Genomic DNA, 21,557 nt, shown 5'->3' on the forward strand with positions numbered 1-21,557 from the left:
AAGGTGGGATTTTCATGCATTGACTGTGAAACCTAGGCTGTGATGTCAAGGCAAAGTATCTTAATATTCAAGCAGTTTCACAGTTTGTTTGTGACGTCAAGACTGCTGTTTGAGTGTGTGCTAGGTATTTGTTGTTTGCTGCTCTTTATCATCCATCTGTTTAAGTATGGGAAGACATGTATGGTGTTTGTGCACAGGTGTGCTGCTAATATCACTAGGCAATGTGTAAACACCGTTGGAGCGTAGTGACTTTAAAAGCTAACACCTTAAACTAGCAGTGTTCTCTGCTTATCATGAACTGAAGACATTCGGGATGTGAAAGTATGCATCTTTCAGATCTAGCGCTGACATGGAGTTGCTTTGCTGTAGCTGCAGTCTTGTAGAGTAACCGTGTGAACATGGTCTGAGACGATGAACCTGTTCAGTGGCTAGAAGCAGAGGATTGTCTGCAGCCAGCTGTCCTTTTTGGGAATCAAAAAAGTACTGTCAATACACCCCTGACTGCTTTGGTGTGCAGGTGTTGCTTCTATTGTGCCCTTTGCTAACCTCTTTCTCCAGAAGGTGGTCTGAACTCGGCACATGACGGCAGGATAGGATATTGTGAGGGGCTGTTTGAAATTCGAAATGGTAAACTTCTCACACAATGGACAGGACCCATTGGTCTGAGGGAATGTTTTCCCACTAGGCCAGGAAGTGCCTCAGTCTTCCCCCGACAGTTGTAATGGAGAGAGACACACCCTTTTGCAGTGGAGGCACTCCTTGTGGAGCCACGTCTGCCATTCCTTTGGCCACTTCCTCTATGGCCCATTCTTTGGAAAGTCTAGATTGCAGGGGGTCCTGAAAGGACTGCTGGTATGAGGGTCTCCTACCTGTGACTGCTGGTTTTGAACCTCTACTGCTTTGCTACCTGCGGCACTCAGATTTTGGATTAGGGGACTGTAGGGCCCCCATGGACTTGTCGATATCAGTGTCTTTTTTGATGTTTTGAGTATCTGGTCAAACTTGGGGTCAAACAGATCCTCCACATCAAAGGGGATGTTCAAGAGGTGCCGCTACACCTCAGGCCGAATCCCTGATACCATAAGCCAGACATACTGCAGAGGAGGATGCTTTATCTGCTGTGTTGAAGGTGTTCATGGTTTTTCTCGCAGCAACCAACTTCTGTCCTATTTGTAATGGGCCTCTTGGAAGTGCGTTACCAGCTTCCCACCATCCCCTCCCAGTAGTACCACTTGTATCTGGAGAGGAGGCCCACTGAGTTTGCAGTAGGCCAATGCATGGCTGCTCCAAGTGCTACCCACTTTCCAGAGGGATTGATTTGCTTATACTCCTTTCCAGATGGAGTTCCGTCTCCAGAGGGCCATGCAGAAGCCCTTTTACAGGTGGCGCGAACAACTAAGGGTGTTCACTGACAAATTGTCAGTGAATATAAGCTGGATCGCTGAGTGCAGGCATTCAGTTTTTCTCCACTTGGGGAGTAACCACTGTGGCCTTTACTGGCTCCTTAAAGGTGTCGGTCACCCACCTGAGCCTTCTGTTCAGCAAGGGCAGGTAATGCTATGCATGTTCCATCAGATTGCTTTTTGATCAGTAAGTCATCCTCCTCCTGCACTGTATGTTGTTTGGCCTGATGATGTTGTGCAGCCCTTTGTATTACTGCATTTTATGCAATAGCATCATCTGGTGGGGATGGTTTGGGAGGGTAGTGCTTGAGATCGGAGTCGTCTTGGGGATCTACCACATAGTCCTTCCAGGGATTATCTCCTCCTGGGTCCTAAAGAGCTAGTCATTGAGGTTTTGTGGGTAGTAATGACTGCCCGGCTCAATGTCCTCTGGCACAAGTGAAGGAGAGTGCGGGGATAGCGATGGAGGAGGAGGTGTGGGTAGCAGTGGTTGGAATGGTGTAGGGCTAGTGGCTGAATACCTGACCCTTTTGTGACTTGGTGGTTTGGAGGAGTTGAGTCCTGGTTCCTCCTCAAAGGCCAACTGGCACTTTTTTAGGATTCAGAGGAGTCCTAGAGCGGGAGGTTTGTCAAGTATTCTGTCTGTGTCTGAGTGGATGAAGAGCACCCCCTGCTTTGAATCGAGAACCTCAGAGTTTCTCTAAGATGGACCCATGTATGGTAAAGAACTTGCCATTGGGGGAACTTTGGCACCAACAGAAATGCTGGTTGCTGAGGTGCTTTCAACATCTATTTCACCTCGGAGGGCTGCTTTTTGGAGCTTTGGCTCGAATACGGTGGTGATTTCAGTACTGAGTGTGGCTTTTCGGTGCCTCGGTACTGAGATGATGTGGAACTGCTGTGCTGTTTAGTGACCCTAGATGAGGTCTTCACAGGCGTCGACCCAGCCTCTTGAGATCGGGGTGACCTGGCTAGAGGAGTGCAACCGAAAGGTTTGTCTCATTTCTGGCTCAACTCAAGGCTTGATGTCAGACTGCCATGGGAGTGGTGCTCTGCCTCCATCAAGGTGCATTTTGTAACTTGAGACTGACGTTGCAATGCTGTAGAGGAGCATGACATTGACTTGGTCTTCGGCCCAGAGGCTGGTGTATGTTGCACCACTGGTCTGAGGAATCCTAAGATCTCCCATATGTTGGAGGCCTTGGAGAAGATGCCCTCTGGGATCTTCCCTGCATGGCCAGCTCCCTCTTCCTCCACTTCTGGCATATGAGTGTCTCAGAAAATGTAAGCATCTCTGACGAGGGGTATTTTGTGTTACAGCTAGGGTAGAACTGGAAGGGTGTACATTCCATACTTTTGCCATAGGGGCATTCTCCAAGAAGCATCAACATGGAGATGATGAAGCTAGTCAAGAACTGCAGCTCGAGGATGTGGTGCATAACGGTTGGTGACCATCAAATCTGAACTGCCTGGTGTTACGGATGGATTGATTTTCACAGTGTCTTTGTTTTAGTCATTGTCAAATGGTGGTCTGTTGGAACCAAGAAGAAAGAACCGCTGTGTTACCACGTCAATCCCAGAGCAGGATTCCAGAAATTCAGAGTCTGGTAGCGTAAGAAAACAGACAAGTGTAGCCAGTGCGCTGGTGCATTGTGGACCAAGGGTGGAGTCACAACAGGTCTTGTGACTTAGACGTCTTCAAAGAAAAAACAAGTTGCAAACATCCGGGCCCAACACTACATGCCAGGAGTATGCAGGGCATGTGTATCTACAGCCACACATGCTACAAACATATGTATATGTTCATAGCATGTACAAATATATGCAGTCCCTACATATGTATAAACATCCTACAGCACTGCAAGTATGTTACGGATTCCTAAAAAAACCAAATTATAATACTCCTGATGTTTGTTCAATGTTTTAAGCTATATGTTCCAAAGTTTACAGGTCCCATTTCAGTAAGAAAAGGCGTCCGATTACCTGTGTACACAAAAAGGAGCACATGGCAACTGACCTTGTGTAACTCCACAGGAGTTGGTGACATGATTTCTTTCATTTCTTGCTTCAGTTTCCTCAGGGCCACTGATTTCCTTCCCACGTCAGTTGGCAAAGTATTGCTGCGAGCAGACTGGCTGTAATGGGTTTTCACCGAGCTCCTATCCTGGAAGCTGGCCTGCCTGCCCAGTGGGCTGCGAGGTTGTGGGCTCTCGTGGTTCAGGCTCAGAGTGCTGCCGGACATGATGGTGGCCTAGAGCATCAATGAACAGTATCTTGTTAATGTCAGAGAAATAAAACAGAAAATATGAGTTTTGTCATTTTTATGAAAGACACAAACTTTTCCAGCTGACACAAACACAGCAATCACGCAGGGCCCAGTAAAAGGGGAGTGAAGCAACCCCTGTATTGTCCGTTTTGTGAATCCCATAGAAAACAGATGGGATATTTTCGGATAAAGTTAAGAATAGTTGACAAAGATTTTACACACAACCCAAATTTTTAATATGAAACCTTTTTGAAATGGGTAAATGTGTGAGTTGACATGGCACATTATGCTTTTTTTTCTTTTCATTATTTTTCATTATGCTCTTTTTTCTTTTGTTCATGAATGAGTTGACATTGCACATTATGCTCTTTTTTTTCTTTTGTTCATTAGTTGATATGGCACATTATGCTTTTTTTTTTCTTTTGTTCATGAAAGAAATAGTTATCTGTTCTTTGAATACCATTTGTATGCCACCATTCAGTGGCATGTCTTCTGAAACAACATAGAGCACCCACAACAAATAGTTACATCATTGGCAAATCCATGAAAATGTGAGGCTGCGTGTCTCAGACTATGTGGATACTGGAAGTGGGGTGGTATGTCTGCCTTGGTACCTTCTGCAGTGCCAAACACAGCAAATGTACAGGGCAGGGAAAAAACAGCAATGTTCCCTATGTGCTGCATTTAACTCCTAGCACCAGTGACAATGATTTTTCATTTTCCAAAAACAATCCTCCGCTTTGAGGGTTTAGCAATGGAAAATTTAAAAAACAGTGCCCGGCCCATCTTGCTGCTATGGTATAGTGGATCAGCCGGCACTCGGTTACTGCTGAAACTTCTCCTGTCATGTCAGCGAAAACAGTTTTGAAGATAAAAGTTTGCCTGGTCCACTGGCATTACTAGAGTTTGTGAGCGGGCTGGAGCTGAGCCAATGGAGATGTTACCTCCGCCTCCACACCCGCTTGGGGACCGCTTGCAAACTGTAAACAGGAAGAAGAGTAAAAGTAAGGTGCCAGAAATCATAGTGAACTTTACTATTAAGAAATGATCTTACGAATATGTTTAATATGTAAAATAGCACATACACTTTTTTATGATGTAAAGTTAATGTAATCATAAGTCCCTGATGCATCTGATTAAGACTCTGATAGACACGACTTTTTCCTATAGTATATCATGTGTTTCAAGTCCTCAAACAATTTTCTGATCCGAACTTAAATGTATTTCTTCCTTTAGTAGAATAATCTGTTTCGTGATAAATTTTAAAGTATTAGATTGGTTCATAAGCACCCATTTCAGAACTGTTTCTAAACAGTGTGGATATTAAGTCCATATATTTAACAAACATGCTTCAAAACACTGGTGTAAGCCATTTTGAAAAAGTTTCTTTGTGTTCGGTGCATCATAGTAAAGAGATTCATGCATCATGTACATAACAAGCAAGGATTGGTAAGCAAGAGTTATAATCTATGAAACTTTTTGAGCACACTTCTCGTGCATAAAGAACGTCCATGACAAAATTTTGCCTTTTAAAGAGCACCCCGAAAATAACAGAGAGGAGATATTAGTTGCTCTAACATGAACGTAGTTGGCCAGAATGTCGGCGCAGCCAGTTCATCTCCACCCCCACTGCCCTTTCGTTTTCCCCATAGTTCTCTTCCAGCCCTTCTTTAGCTGCGCTATCGGACCAGATGTGGTCATCAGCAGGGGACAAAGAGAGGCTGTATAAACCTGTGTCACGCTGGGGTGATCCTCTCTGTCTGGATCTCCCATGGCGCACCAAGCCACTGGAACCCGCCCACCATGACCTACTAATTGTTATCGATCCAATCCAGTGTAAGCTGAAATAGTGCCATAAATTATAACTAGAACCAACAGCCAGGAATCTCAAATCTAATATGAGAGTTTTAGGTGGGAATTGGGACTTGTTAAAAAGAGAGGGCTGACTTGGTCCTGGTTCAGGTCTTCTAACCCTACGTCGGTTCACCCAAGGTTCTGCGTAGTTTCTGATGAGTGCAGGGCTGGCTTGAGGCAGGGCTGACCTGATGGTGGTTCAGGACTTCTACTCCTACTGCCAGGTTGCCCATGGGTTTATGATTTCATGGGGTGTGACCAGTGTGCCTTAGTGCCCCCAAGCAGGGAGAGTGCCTTAAGCGGTTTCCTGGTTGTTGGTTTTCTACATACATGCAGTTCATCTTTATCAAGATGTCATATTCAGAACTTTTGGTGATGCATACACTTGTTGGTTTACTGTGCCTTCCCCCAAGAGGGAATGTAAATAGGAACAGGTGTGAATTCTCAGAACAATATTAAGGTGTCGAGGTTTGTGTCTTACTCTGTATATTTGAACAAGTTTAACAATGCCTTGCTTGATACTTAAAAATAAAAAAAAGCTAGGTCCTACTTAGGATACTGACATAGTAGTCCTTGACTCTTGTTGGCTTGAAACCTTATGATTGGTTTTGGGTACAAAGCATGAGTGGGTTTACTGTAGCTAGCGAGTATGATTTTTATCTACTTTCTCCCCGAGAGTACTGGAACGCCAACAATATGGGAAGGGCTGGTAAGACAAAGGTGCGAGTCTTTCCACTCTGGTGGGCCAGACCACAAATAGTAATAAAGAAAATTGTGTTAGAAATTCTATTGAACTGAGTAAGGTGCTGAGCTTTCCCTACTACCGCATTCCTGTTTTAAAAAGTGTGTAATCTAGAGATGAAGAGAAAAAGCTCTCACCCCTTAGATTTGTTGGAATGGAATGTACCATGTCATGCTCAGGTAATATCTTCTTTACAACTCTCTCCATTCTTTTACTGGGCCCACACAAACCCGGAACAAGCGGCCTATGGGATCATGCCAAAATAGCTCAGGGGATTCTCAAATCAAAAAGACATGTCCTCGCTTTTGTGCTAATTTACAAAACCTCTTAAGTGTATGATAACAACTGCCTGTGCCATGCAGACAGCCGTCCACCTGACTGCATAAAGCCGCTTCGCAGCGCAGAAGCTGGGCCACCTCCAAGCTCCACTCTGTCTTGCGGCTGCCTTTAATGTGGGGTTTTCAAGGTGCTCCACGCACCAGACTGTGAACCCTTTTAAGAGGGTCACAGTGGCCGCCACCACTCAGAAGGAGGGACAAGAAAAAAAATCAGCATATCCTCTGCCAAAGTTAAAAAGAAGTTAGTGTGTAATTGTTTTGAGTTTTCAGGAAATCAGATCACAAGGATAACGTTAAATGAATATAGCGTGTATGTATTCTCTTCACAAGCCGTCAAAGCCCAAAAATAAAACGGAGCACAGGACAAGTTGTTAGTTTGAGAAGTGCTTTCCGGCGGAGCAGTTGTGAGTTTGTAACTTGGCAGCAAGACCGATCTTTCAATTCCATGTTCTTTGAAGAAGAAATAGAAGTCTGAATCGAGAAAAACACACCATGCCTTTGCAAAGAAGCCAGAGAGAAAGGTTGTGTAAGTGCTGTAAACACGCTTTTCGCTGCCCCACCAAAACGTTTGCACACGTATTTATGAAAGCAAGCAGCACACAGCAGCAGAAGTGCACACAGGGCGCCTCTCTTCGGAATACCGCTCACTCTCAGTGCATTCGAGAGGGGCAGGCTCAAGTGCTTCAAATGGGCGAGTGCTGAGGTGTGGGAACAAGAAGCACTGTCAGGTGAGAGTGCCAGCAGTTTCACACATGGTCTCAGCCATTTCAATGGGCCGGTACTGGCTGTCCAGGAGGCATGCACTCTGTGCACGTGACCATAGTCATTCCTTTTTGTGCCCCATTTGAAGCACTGAGTCTGGATTTATTTTGCTGGGCGGGCTTGAAAGTAGCTGCACAGGCACAAAATAAATGGAGAAAAAAAAATAAAAGGACAAAAAAATGTATGTACCAGGAGAGCCATGTTTCTCAAATATAGAAGCTTGCCAGCTTTCTCCTGCGGAAAGGGTCAACGTAATTAAAGGAGAGTTTGTCACAAACTAAATAATAAGGATAAAAAACAAAAAAAACCATGACAAAACAGAGAACAATAAACAGGCAGCTGGGTGCTCTGGCACGGTACCTCCAGCTCCCGCAGGATGCCAGACTGGCCGCAGGTTTCCAGATCCTCCAGCGCCTGGGACCAGAAGTTCTCCTCGCGCTCGGGCTCCGGGCCATTGTTGCTGCCGGAGAAGCTGCAGGAGAGAGAGAAAGACAATGAAAGAGCGCAGGCGACCATTTCACGCCCAAACCGGTTATTACTAAAAACACCATGTCTGGCCCGACATTAGAGCAGTGAAGGCTCTCAGCAGAACTGCAGGGTGACATTACGGGCACGCTGTGCTCCGATGTCAGCGCAAACCTGTGGTTTGAGTATTACTGCTCTGTCATCTAAAAACACAGGTTGGGGAAGCGGCCTTGCTGGGAAACCGTGAAATCAGATTGGTTTTCCAAGGTCTGGCAAGCTAAGCAACCCCCTATTTCCTATTTCCTACTGTCATCCGGAGCCTTGAGAGGCTGAAAGGACTGACCTGGGCCCCGGCAGTGCTCCGGAAAACACTAAAGTCTTGTTCTCATGAACACTGCTACGTTAACTGATTAACACAGTGGGTGCTGCGTTTCAGGGCATTGTGTGGTGCCGACCGTGCCTCACAGGGTGCAGAGCTTCCTCTTGAAGCCCCTGTAGCTCAGTGAGCCACCACTGCATGATCAATGTAGTATTTCCATATTATTTTCAAGGAAGTAATATTCTCAAACCAAGAAGGGTCTTTTAAAGCAAGAATGATGATGAATGTCAATATGAAGCACATTATTTAGACAAGGAGACAAATAATCTATTGTTAATAAAATTAATGTGCCTTGTTTGCCATCATAAAAATTCTGGTCTGGTGGGGCAAGGCTTACATGTCTGACAATATGGTAATTTTATAGTCACCTTCATACATAAACATATATTTTATCTGCACATTGTTTATGATCTCATTTATAGCTAGAAGCATGTTTGTTCATTTATGAGGCAAAGATGAAAGGTTTACAGATTTGGTCTAGCATTTCGTGAAAAAGCACAAAGTACTTTTTGTTTATAAAATTAAACAATTATTTACAAGCATGTAGTGACTTCCTGTACTAGTGTTTTGACTTTGGAGGCCAAAATCTTTAGATGATTCGTGACCATTCCACAGTTTGCAGCCAGATATCACTAGTGTGCTGCCTGAACTCTAAATAGACACACCCAGCTGTGTTGCCCTTCTTCACACTCAAGACAGCAACTAAACTCTTCATAGTATCTTCAAGTTCACATACATAATGAGAAGGATACAGATGCTGTTTAGGGAGTCCTATGCTTTTTGTGACTGAGAAATATTTGACTTTGCAATAAGTTTTGATACTGTTTGTTGACCTTGATAGTTATCACCTGGGATCATCTCTTTTGGGATCATCTCTCTTGTGATTTGACATGGCATTGCAACACTTACCCGCTATTTGCAGGTCGGTCCCATTCGTCCTCCAATCCAGTGTCATTGAAAGGATTGTGCCGCTGCCGACTCGCTGGTGATAAGCTGCCCTTCTGTTTCGGATTCCTCCATTCATACGTGTTGAAGTTGTATCCTCCTGAAGCCTGGTAACTGGGACCTGAAAGTTCACCACATTGTTATTCCCAGGCTAGCATCGATACAGCGTTAATTTCCAAACAAGGGTGGCAGCACAGATGTAGCCCTCCCTTTCGCTACATGTTTGTGGAAGTTCTCCCTTCCTTAGTACACAATTCTACAATCACATTTAAACAAAAAAGTTATTTCTTTTTCAGAAGAACTGTAGTTCCTATGTATAAGTTTCACACCATGCTCAGACAATGCATGAATTGCATACAGTGCTTCTGGGTGTAGTATTTTTTCTTTATGACACTTTTCTCAATAGTACACTCACCATCAACACTTTATTTAGTTTCACTTCTGACAGAACCGGTATAGTAAGGTTGCCAGAATCATAATTTTGATGATAGTGTACAGTAGATATTTGACAGACAACTGTACATTTGGTCACGATTCTGTTGACCAGAATCAATGACTCTAGTTGTCACTTCAAATCAGTGGCGGCCGACAAAGACCGGTGTGCGGATGGAGGGGAGAGGGAGCAGGTAGGAAGTGCGCTGGGGGAGAATGTGGCCGGGGGAGGGAGGAGGGGGGGTGTTGAAGTTAAAAAGTTTTTAAAAAATGAAGACTTACCTGGTGCTGCCGGCTGCCTCGTGCTCCTCTGTTCCTGGTCCCAGTAGTTCCTGGGACATCACAGACTCCCCATCCAATCCTTGTGCTGCTCCCAAGCATGTCAGCAGCGTGGGGATTGGCTTGAGTGGGCTGGATCAACGCTCGCTCAGGCACGGTGAGTCTGTGTTGTTTCTCCAACCTGGTTGTACAATACAGCCGGGTTGGAGAAACCTAAGTGCGCATGCCAGTTTGGCCAGCCTGAGACAGCCGGCCAAATAACATGTGCACTGAAAAGTGCACATTTACCACTTCTCCTCCCCCTCTCATGACCTGGCCCCACCCCTCCCTGTACACGCTGCCCCAGAGCCAGCACCTAAAAAATAAATCAATAGTAACGTATCTTTTTATTGTTCAGCCTCTGGCTCAAAGCCAGTGGGGCGACGCTTCTCCAGCATTGCGGAGGAGCCGCTGCTGCTTCAAAAGTAGCATTACAGTACGCTTGTGCCAATGCATCAGTAACACATTGAAATAGGGAATATGGTGAAGGCAACAAGAACCTAATATTCAGCATTAGGTTTCACTAGAACAGAAGATCACAGGCGACAACGGAAAAAGTTCAGTGCACACGACTAACATTCCTGGTAGCAGCCCCGAAATATCTAAAGACACACAAAGCCCAAACTTCAGGGCTAGTGACGCTGTTGGAACAGACTTGCAGGAACATATTTCACTCTCAACCGACACACATGAACCCTCCTTATCAAGGAGAGCAAAATTGAGACAATTGCAGTCATCAAAGATCAACCTGCTGCTCTCACAAGGGGACACAAAAGTCACTCAGCTTTACCCAATCTTCACCGACAAAAACTGGGGCAAAAACGTCCCCCCAGTCTCCACGCCTTTGGAAATTCAGCACAAGCCAACCTCACCACCAAGCATCTCCAGTTCGAAGGGCCAAAAGTCATTAGAAAGGGCGAATCACCCCCACAGACAACGATTCAATGGCCGGAAAAAGTTCATCTCCCGCAGAATCCCTCATCCAGATAGCCTCGGCAACACAGACATTACAGTCGGACATTCCAAATCCACCACAATTAAGTCTGGGGCTTCAGCCTGCTACTAGGAGTAATCACGGCCAAAACAAGCGGCCCCAAACAGGACCTGCCTCAACTCACCAAGGAAGCACTAGCATACGATCAACTCCAGAAAAGACAGCCACAGAAAGGGGAGAAAGTACCCTAACTGTGGGTGAACCAGCAGCTGTATATGAGGTGGTCCTCACACCGAGATTCCTTAGCATGGGACAGCATGACATCCTGAATCGGAGCAACATTCTACGTCTCTTCAAACATCTTGACACCCTAGACAAGATACAAACAGACCTAGAATGGGTAAAATTCCTGAGCATGAAGGGAGACACACATGGCGACTCATCAGTGGTGGGTCTGAAGAACAAAGAAATACAACAAGACGTTGTGAACAACTCAACCCTACTCGCTGAGTGGTGCATCGAAGTTCAGATGTTACCGCACCCAAAATACCCACACGTCTTGGCCCCAGACACAGGGGGTAAGGCCACCTGGTCGGTCCTGCACGGGACAAATAGCTCAGGACTCTCGGATAGAAGCCAGATGGGCCAAAGGGACCTAATAGGCATCAGGATCTCATGCCAAAACAATCACCGGGTTATACGCACCACCTCCCCTATCTCGCAAGAAGGAGGCCACAGTATTTCTAACTACGACAAAAGCCAGCCGGTCAGAGGAGACGCTGGGCCAGGACTAACCCATAAGCAGCAATTAATTATAATTTCATGGAACATAGCAGGGATTAGCAAAATCTGCAACAACGAAAATCTGAAGCAGTTACTGGAAAGCGGGGACATAATTTGTTTCCAAGAAACATGGGCCTTGTCCAGCACTCCTCTGGCAGGGTACTACGAACATCAAGTCCCAGCCATAAAACGGAACCTCTTTGGCCGTCCAGCCGGTGGTTTATCGGTTTTCATAAAACATGAATGTGCCCTTGCAGCCACAGCTATTAACTCAAACTCTTCTGGACTACAAGCCCTACAGATCAGAGGTCTGAATTTTAACAAACATCCAACACGCCTGTTGTTATTAAACTGTTATATCAACCCTGCACAGACCCTCATGAATGATCAGCTGGAGGCAATGGCACAGAACCTCGAAGACTTGCTAAACAAATATAAATCACATCAGGTCATCCTAGCCAGTGATTTCAATCTGAAGGATCTTGACAAAACTGAACCACTTCCTCGGGGTTCATGCAGGGCAGCTCCCTTGCACGACCTTCTCAATAATTACAAGCTGACATCAACCCATGTACTAAAAAAAGCTCGCTCGGCCTCTTGGCATCCTCAGCTCACCTTCTGGGACGCAACAAGAATCGACTACATCATGGCCAGCGAAGAGATGGCAGCCAGAATGGAAGACTTCGAAGTCGCAGACCGGAAGGAAAGCGATCCTAGGCCATTAAGAGCAGCGTTTCAGCTAGAAGTTCTGACAGCTACCATCTACCAACCCATCGGGGAGACTAATGGGGAGGAAATACATAGTGTCTTGAGGAGGATCAAGCGGTCAGACAACACCGGGAATACACTTCAAGCACGGTTGGCCCAGAAACAGGAAGGGAGCCTGCTCGCCGAGCCCTCACCCATAAAAGGATGGGAGAACATCATTGAGGACCTACAAATCAAGTGCGGGAATTTCAAGACCCAAAACCCGAGACTGAAAGGGCAATTGAGACCAGGAAACATCTGCCCAAACAACAAAATACGAGAATGCAAAAGACTTCTGCATAAGGCCCTCACAGTAAAGAAAAGAGGGGGTAGTCAAACAGAGGGACCATCAATCGCATCGCTGAGGTTATCCTTAAGGAAGAAACTATGAGAACACAAAAAAGCCAACATGGAAAGCGAATGGCTCAAAGTCTTTCCTTGCTCAAACAAAGGAACCCAGCACAACTCTGTAGATACATTAACCAGCGGAGCAATCGAGGACCCTCAAGAGAAAATAGAGTGTCTGAAAAGGAATGGTTGCTACACGTGAAACAACTATATGTTACAGCGCCTTCCAACAGAGAACAAACAAGTGGTAGGGTGGACCCAGCCGGGCAAGCCGAGCCAGCTAATATAAAGCCAGGAGTCATGATCTCAAGCCCAGGCAAGGTCCCAATGGGCAATAGATCCCCGGCCGATGCCCATGGCCCTTTACGAGCCCAGATAAAGGCCCAACAGGTCATCAAAACCATCAAGAGTATGAAAAATGATGGGGCCCCTGGGCCTAACGGGATTCCAGCACGGGTCTTTAAACTGGCACCAGAATTCTGGGCGTCACTCCTAACCCCGCTCTTCAATCACACCTATTCGACCGCCTTAACGCCGGAGTCTTGGAGGGGTTCCATATTGGTCCCCATTTTCAAACAAGCATTGGCATAGCCAATAGGTCTCGCCTTTGGGACCATATAAGTGGTTAGCCATGCAGCATACAAGCTGCGAGTTTACAAACATTACAAAGAAGACAAAGCAACCAGTCACATTTTGTTTAACAGTGGTAGTTGCGCTGGACAAGTTTTTTAACCACGTGTGCTTGAAGGTAGGCGCTTATAAATTGGCTTGACGTAAAAAAAAAGGTGGCGGATGGACAAACGTGGAGGGAGAGGAAGAAGAGAAGGTAAATGAGGAATAGGTGGAGAAGGGGAAGCAGAGAGACATGATGCAGTGATATGTAGAAAGATGGAGCAATACAAGTGAGAGTGGAGAGAGCAGGGCAGCAAGATGAAGGGGAGAAGGAGGTTAGTGCAGAGATTAATGTTAAACAGTGACATGGAGGCAAAAGCAGTCAATAAAAAGAGAGAGCCCATTAAAGGCCACAAAGAGCTTTAAATTACTCTGTGCATTGCCAGGCGCGAGCAGGCAGGAGAGAAGGGTGGGGAACGAGAAGGGGTGGCTGGGGTGCGAGGGGGAGGGCAGGCGAAGGAGCGGGGGAAGACGGGGAGAGAGGAAGGGAAATGTATGAGTAGGGAAGAGGGGGAGATTGGGGAGGCAAAGAGAAGGCCGAGGAGAGAGGAAGTGGGGAGAGAGGGTCAGAAAATGAAGGTGCGCTGCAGGGATCCGAGAGGACGGGGGCAGAGGAGAGAACGGAGTGTGTATGGGGATGGGGTAGTGGTGAAATCGGTGTGATCCTGCAGGCACTTCTAGCTGGTGGCTCTTGTGAGCTGGAGGATGCAGGTGACTTGGGCTGTAGACTGTAGCTGTCAGATACGTGTTGAAAGTCAGCAGCATAACAAGGATGCCCTGGGCATGGTGCAAGAAAGGATCATGTCCCCTTTGCTGCTGTTGGGGTAGTAAAAGACAGCAAGTACCAGGGTCCGCCGGGCCGCGGTGCCGCTGCACCAATGGCAGCTATGCTCCTACTGCACGTTATAGTAGGCACACTCTTGATAATGCTGTGATTTTTAGGACGCTGGAGGATGCTCCAACTACAAGCTAATACTAATAGGCTGCATGGAATCGCACGAGACTGAGCACCTGGAGTGGAATGGAGCACCCTGAAGCTGCAGTGCACGGCGCTGTACAAAATCGTCTAAACAAAGCACTAGACTATAGGCAGTTACAATTGTCGGTCATCATTACTGACTTCTCTATACCTCCCAAGGCGCATAGAGTGGAGTCGAAACGTAGCATACAGCGCTTGAAGAAAAAAAACATGAAATACATAACAGTATTAAACTCTGCTGAATGACACCCACAAACTGTGCCTTTAATATCAGAAGGTCCTGTTTTGCTTGACAATTCGTGACAGGAACCCTTAATCACATGGAAAACATCAAAGGTGCTGAAGCATGTACGCTCGCACGGAAAACATCAAAGACACTGAAGCACGTCCGCTCGCTCCTGCAGGCAAAACGCCATGGGAGTGACCCTTACAAATATTAACCTGACCCAACTGGACGAGGAATGCAGATGAAATATGTAACAGTATTAAACTCTGCTGAACGACACCCACAAACTGTGCCTTTAATATCAGAATGTCCTGTTTTGCATGACAATTCGTGACAGGAACCCTTAATCACACGGAAAATATCAAAGACTGTAACAATGTAATTTGCCCAGGAACTGCGACGGATATCTAATTGGCGCCTAGGCAGAGATTATGAAGCCAAATCTGAGACGGGCTCCGGGCCTGCTGATTAAATGTTGTGCAAGCACATCTGCATGAGTTTTGGGCACAGCCGAAAATGCTAAGTTGGAGCGGTGCTTGCTGCAGCGCCAAAGGCTTTGTGAAGGGTGCCCACTCTCTTTTTAGCTTCACTACTTGCTCTGATATTTGAAACAAATGCTACAAAGTTGAAGTCTGCAGCTGTAGAACCAGCCCATCTGTAGCGGTTTGTTGTGTGTGGAGCTACGTTATGGGCTTTTGTGTCTTCCTGTCGGAAAGACAAAAAAATCAAGTGTTATAAGGACACGGGTCAAGGGCACATCGTCCGAAAGTATAAGTATAACTATTAAAAATGTTAATCCGAACATATTCTGTGAAATGTGATTATTTCTAGGTCTGTTTCTGTCTAAAAACAGTGAATTGGTGGGACCGAGGTAAGTGTGCCTCTGACCTGAATCATTGTATTTACGTGGTTTTCGGATGACCACAGTGCCGAGCGGAACTGACATCATTAGCTTTTTGACAGCGGACGGCGTCACATCACTGACGTGCGAGATGGCGGAAAAAGTGAAAGCTCCATATGGCGCCTCGGGCGCTGAAAGATGCCGGCTGTGCGCGAGCACGCTCGCGTGAACGCAAGCGCTAGGCCAGCCAGCAACACTTTGAAAACTCACCTACTAAATGTCTCTCCGAGCAGCGCATGCGCGCTGACTCAGCGAGACCTAAAAAGGAGACCGCCTAAAGCCGTCTAATTATAGGCTCATTGCCTTGCTCGATTTGGAAGCTAAGGCATACACCCGCCTACTACTGATAGACCTGGAGAAGTGGGTTGAAGAGAGAAACAGAATACCCTTGCACCAGACTGGCTTAAGGCCACAGGCATCAACCATGGACAATGTTCTGGCGATAGCGTACCTCTCAGCGCAGGCAACCCTGAAGAATCATCCCCCACTCTTCTGCTGCTTCGTGGATTACAGCACAGCTTTCGACAAAGTAGGCAGAAAAAGACTATGGTGGAAGTTAGAAAACTGGGGCATTCCATCAAATCTCCTGAGGGCAATAAGATCATTATATGAGGACACCTGGGTGCGGGTTAAAACAAGTGCCAGCACAGTATCCCCCAAAATAAGCACAGAGAATGGGCTGAAGCAAGGATGCGTGCTGGCCCCCATCCTCTTCAACCTATAAACGGCGGATTTGGGGGAGGCCCTAAAAGGAGCCAGTTTAGTAGCCCCAAGACTAGGAAGTGTGAGGCTGCCAGTGTTACAGTATGCCGACGACACAGTCATAATGGACCACACGAAGGTGGGCCTACAAAGAGCCCTAAATGCATTAAACAACTTTAACACCATTAATAACTTGACAGTCAACCAAGGAAAAACCAAGAACATCATTTTTGGGTCCTACCATCTGAAAAAGAATGCACTGTGCCAACTGGGAAACGTGCAAATCAACTCAGCGGCCTCATACAATTACCTAGGGGTCTGGCTGACGGAACGGGCTAAGGCGAATGTACACCTAAAACAGCAGAGCTCCAAGGCCAGCAAGGTTACATATCTATTAAAACAACTAAGCCACCATCTGATCAGCCCGTCCCCCAGCCCAATTCTTACAGTCTCAAGACAGAAGCTCCTTCCAGCAATAAACTAGGGTCACCTTGCCTTTCCCGGGAAATTGGACGTTCTTCTTTACACAGCCCAAGTTAAGGCGCATAAGGCAGTGCTTTTGATACCGAGGTCAGCCAGAAAAAAAAGGCTAAGACTGGAGTTAGGTCTGGCAAGGCCAGATCTGATGTGCCAGGTGGAGATCATGAAGTTATATCTAAGGATATTAAGGGCACCGGCTAACTCACTAAAAAATTATCTGAAACCAATCTTTGAGGGGCCAGGCTCGGCCTGGCACTCTAGCCTAGGAAATGTAATTAAAGCACTGAAGATCGAGGAAGAAAGCATCAAGCGGCTGGACATCCCCCTTAATGCCTGGAAGAGAGCAGTTAACAAACAAGTGCGTGAAATCTCCTTCAAACGAGACCTTAAATCTCTCTGCCGAAGCTCTCATTTAGATACACTGAATAATTCCTACACGGCAGGTAAAGCACAACCATACCTAAGCGAGGCCCTCACTACACAGGCCCGAAGTAAAATCTTATTCATGAGGCTGACCATGTTAGGGATTGTGGAATTCAACCCTGCATGGGCCCGAAGAGGGGAATCCACAACCTGTAGACTGTGCCCCTACAAGAGGGAATCCTGGCTGCATCTCCTATGCTGCTGCCCCAATTTTATCAACGAACGTCGGCGACTCCTGCGCCCGATCTTTATCAATAAAGGTATAAAGTCGTGCAGCGAAGCATCAGCTCTGTGTTTTTCAACCACCAACACCATGGCACTAGCGAGACTGGCAAAATGTATCCACCAAATCAGGATAGCCTTAAAAGTCGCCAACGAAAGCAGCGAAACCCCTGGGAAGAGCATACCAATCTCTGTGGAGGAAAGCTGATGGGTTTTCTTAACGATGCACCAACAGTGTCCCACCCGCATGCTCCCGAAGAGAGCATCGCCCCTCGAGACACCTAGTGCGCCACAGAGGGCAGCTCAAGAGCTCTGTAATGTTGATTATCTTCAGGGCACAAACGAGGGCTCCAAAAACATGTCCTACGTGGGACTCGGGAGGGGTGTTAAATTTTACTCAGCACTGAGGTTCGAAATCATTGTTTTTAGCTTTTTTACATTGATTGTTTCTACTGTAATGATTTTAATTAATTATACAGTTAATAAAAACTTCCAAACTTCCAATTAGTTCAAACTAGATGCAATAGTACATCAGTAGAGAGTTTGATTTAGCTTCTTAAATCACCGCCTGATGAATTTGTGTGTTATAATTTGTTCAAATTTTTAAAAACTTTTTAACATTGTATTGAAATGATTATTTTATTAATGTTTAATAACACATTTATTTTTTAAATTTGTTGTTCTCGGCAGAGAACTAAACCAAATAAACCTAAACTTGATAAATAGAAACACACATGCAGAAGGAAAAGGTTGAATAGTAAAAAGCGAAGGTTATAAAAAGAAAAGATCAGTAAATAAGAACTGCACATTGAGAAATTACCCAAAATAGGCTAGTTGAATCCATTCTTATAATTGTCACAGAAATTTACTTCACTTGGGACCTGGTAGTCATCATTCATGATTAATTGTTTCTACTAACTATTCATCAGCCTGGAAGAGACTGGTCTGAGTAAGATGTCCTTCCACAACCATTAGCCAAAGAAAGTTTCTTATCCTTAAGATCACTTAAGAAGACATATCTGGGATTAAGGTTCAACTCACATCCAATAAGAATTTAAATTCTAGTTAAGATTTCTCTCCAAAAATCAATACCTTCAAATAAAGGCCTATTAGTCTGTCTGTAATTGTAGCACGATTCAATAATAGCCACATTTTCTTTGATATGTTTGATTGAGTGGTGCCTTTCTCTGGCATGAGAGAGAGTGTCTGGGTTGCTAGGAGTGACCAGCAAGCAGTTTCACTTCGTTTGGAGTAGGAGATTCAAATTACACACAGCATTCTGTCTGCTGGGATTCCAGAAGCTTGATTGTGGACATTTTGTATGTTAAAAAATAAGGCTTTCCTAATGGCTACTATATACATGTCAGCTGGGGATTGGAAAGGCATCTTACGGGTCAATTTTACAGGTTTGGTCTGTTTTGGAGGGAATTGCTGCCCCAATGGTATCTCTTATGGACTATTTATTTGGGAGAAGTTTTTCTCTTGGTGTCTGTGTTGATAACTATGGAGAAGCGAATGGCAAAGAGGCATAGGTCACACTCTCCTGATTCAGAGGACGAGCGTGGTTACCGGTACAATGTGTCAGCAGAAGCTGGTGGTGTCCCGGCTGGGGTGTCAGTTTCCCTGTCTGCTGAGGAAGTCCAGGCAATAATTGACGCTGTAGTAGCTAAAGTCTTGACTGCTAAGCATAAGGCTAAGTGTGCTTTAGTCGGCTTGGAAGATGATCTGGATTTTGACTCTTTAGCTGATTCCGTCTCTGAGAGACATGTGGTACCTGGTGGAAAGTTAATTTCCAGGGCTGAATTGGTGGACATTCCATCTCATATTACAGTCAATCTGGGCATCGCACCACCTCTTGCTGAGGATTTATTTCCGCAATTTGCTAAGCCTGCGGCGCTCTGTTTGCCATTGCACCCAATGATCAAGGAGGCAATCTTTAGAGCCTGGGAAGAGCCTGAGCATATCCAGGTTCCCACCTTTCTTCAAAAGTCTTCTGCATTTGAAGATGGGGATATGCTGTTGCCACCTTCCGTTAAAGTTGATTCTATATTGGCTCCTCTTATTGGCAGATCCTCATTTAAATCTTGACGATTGTTTGCCTTAGGATCATATGAATCGCAAGGTGGATGGTGAACTGAAGTCGTCATTCACAGCATCTAATCTGATGCTCATGGCTGCCTTGAATGGGGATTTGACAGCTCAATCCTTTGTGAGTTATTTTGAGGCGTTGGTTGAGGGCATGCAAGAGAGGTCAAGAGGGTCGGATGTTCTGGTACTTATGGAACACCAGGCCAAGTTCCCGGCTGATGTGTAGTCTGATGTGATTAAAGCAGCTTCTGTGGCCTCCTCCTCCTCTGCTATCACAGCCCGACGGAACCTCTGGCTGCGGGACTGGAAGGCGGATCTGGCTGAAAAGACTACTTTTTTAACACTGTGTTTGAGGGTGGCAAATTGTTTGGGGAATGGTTGGCTGGTCTGATCCGGAAGTCCTTCAAGAATAAAAAGCACACTTGGTCCAACAGGTCTTCTTCCAGAAAATCTTCTAAGGATTGGAATCACTTGGATGCCGTGGACAAAGGAATTTCCTTTGGAAGAATACCCACTCATATTCCTTCCTCAGGAAATGGTTCCAGCCCAGGAGGGGTAAGCAGCACGGTGTCATCCCCAAGGCAGGGCACTCCAGTCACCCCTGCTGACTAGGGGAGTCCTGTGGATACAAGACCTGTGGGTGGACAGTGCCTTACAACATACGTACTTTTCGTCTCTGACAAATGGGTGAGTAATATCGTGCGGAGGGGTATCTCATAGACTTCATTCATCTTCCTCCAATTACGGGGTGCATCTTTACTCAAGTCTCAAATAATCTGGTAAAAGTGGAAGCACTGCTGGAGGGGATTCGGGCCTTAGTGATGAAGATGAGCTGTTATCCCTGTGCCTCTGGATCTGGTCAGTCTGTGTGTGTACTCTATCCTTTTCCTGGTCCCGAAGGTGTCAGGGGAGTGTCGTCCGGTATTGGATCTGAAACACCTCAACAGGTGGGTGGTATCTATGCCATTCAAGGTACTGTCTCTCCAGCAGCTCATACCCCTGATGTCTCCAGGGGACTTCATGGCTGTGATCGATCTGCAAGATGCGTACCTGAAAGTTCCTGTTCATCTGAGCAATCAGAAGTTTCTGAAGTTCGCTGAGGGGTCATTGTATTTGCGATTCCAGGTCCTGCCATTTGGTTTGAAGTTGGTTCCGCAAGTATTCACCAAAGTGTTGGCCCCCCTGACGGCAGTTCTTTATCTGCAAGGGATTTCCATCTTCCCATAACTAGATGACTGTTTGGTAAAGGGGGCATCCCTTCTCCTGATTTTTTACATGTCCAGACACTACTGGATCTTCTGTCATCTCATGGCTTCTTGGTGAATGTGAGAAAGTTGAAGCTGGTTCCAACTCAGGACTGCATTTTCATTGGGGCCTGGTATGGACAGATCCGGGCATTGTCACGTTGCCAGCCCAAGGATGCTGAAGATTCATTCACATCTGCTGGATCTGTTGTCAGCGCCTGTTCAGCTAGTCTTGCTTTGGATGAGGTAGCAGGGCGACCTAGCAGCCACTGTGTTCTTGGTTCCTTGAGTTCTGTGATACCCCAATGTTCTTATGGGGTTCATTCTGAGGCAGTGAGTTCCCAATGTGCAGGATTTGTCATGTCTTCTCCCTGTGACGTTAGTGATTCGGGAGGAACTGGGGTGGTGACTTCTTCCATCCACCATCCTCAAGGAGGGTCTCCTTGTCATCTCCAGATACGGTGATCATCGCGGTACAGGGTCTGTGGCAGACGTGCCAGATCTCACGGTCGTCCAACTGGAGGGAGTTGGAGGTTATTAGTCTGGGTCTCCTTCACTTTTCCGCTCATCAGAAGGACAGGGATGTCATCATCCAGGCAGACAACACCACAGGCAAGTCCTATGTCAATTGGCAGGGGTGGGCCGGGGTGGACGAGGGCCCTGTCTTTGTCTGCAATTGAAGATCGAATATTCCTTTAGGCACAGTCGACTGTGGGTTTGTTGAGGGCCATCTTTATTCAGGGAGTTCTGAATTGTCAGGCAGATCGCCTGAGCAGGGAGATTCCATCTTCTCAGGACTTTTTTCTTTCTCCTTGGGTTTTAGCCAAGTTGTGTCGGTTGTGGAAGTGGCCCCCGGGTGGACCTGTTTGCAAGCCTTGGCAATGCACTTCTTCCCTGGCTTTTT

The 21,557-nt window shown here is 46.1% G+C and overlaps 1 protein-coding gene across 21 annotated transcripts in view; it reads right to left on the reverse strand.

Annotated features, from left to right (window-relative positions):
* Nucleotides 1-21,557, reverse strand: part of GRIP1 (glutamate receptor interacting protein 1) — a 1,150,044-nt gene that overhangs the window by 42,496 nt on the left and 1,085,991 nt on the right. For 14 of the 21 annotated variants that reach the window (XM_085653460.1, XM_085653456.1, XM_085653452.1 and 11 more), the window contains 4 exons: nt 9,119-9,275; nt 7,726-7,837; nt 7,555-7,599; nt 3,421-3,654 (listed from right to left, as the gene is read on the reverse strand). In XM_085653460.1, coding sequence (XP_085509586.1) covers nt 3,421-3,654; nt 7,555-7,599; nt 7,726-7,837; nt 9,119-9,275 — 548 coding nt within the window. The remainder of the gene's footprint in view (nt 1-3,420; nt 3,655-7,554; nt 7,600-7,725; nt 7,838-9,118; nt 9,276-21,557) is intronic. The other 7 variants (XM_085653454.1, XM_085653453.1, XM_085653446.1 and 4 more) reach the window with 1 other exon arrangement.

The sequence above is a fragment of the Triturus cristatus genome, chromosome 4_1 (genome assembly GCF_964204655.1).
Source record: "Triturus cristatus chromosome 4_1, aTriCri1.1, whole genome shotgun sequence".
NCBI lineage: Eukaryota > Metazoa > Chordata > Amphibia > Caudata > Salamandridae > Triturus > Triturus cristatus.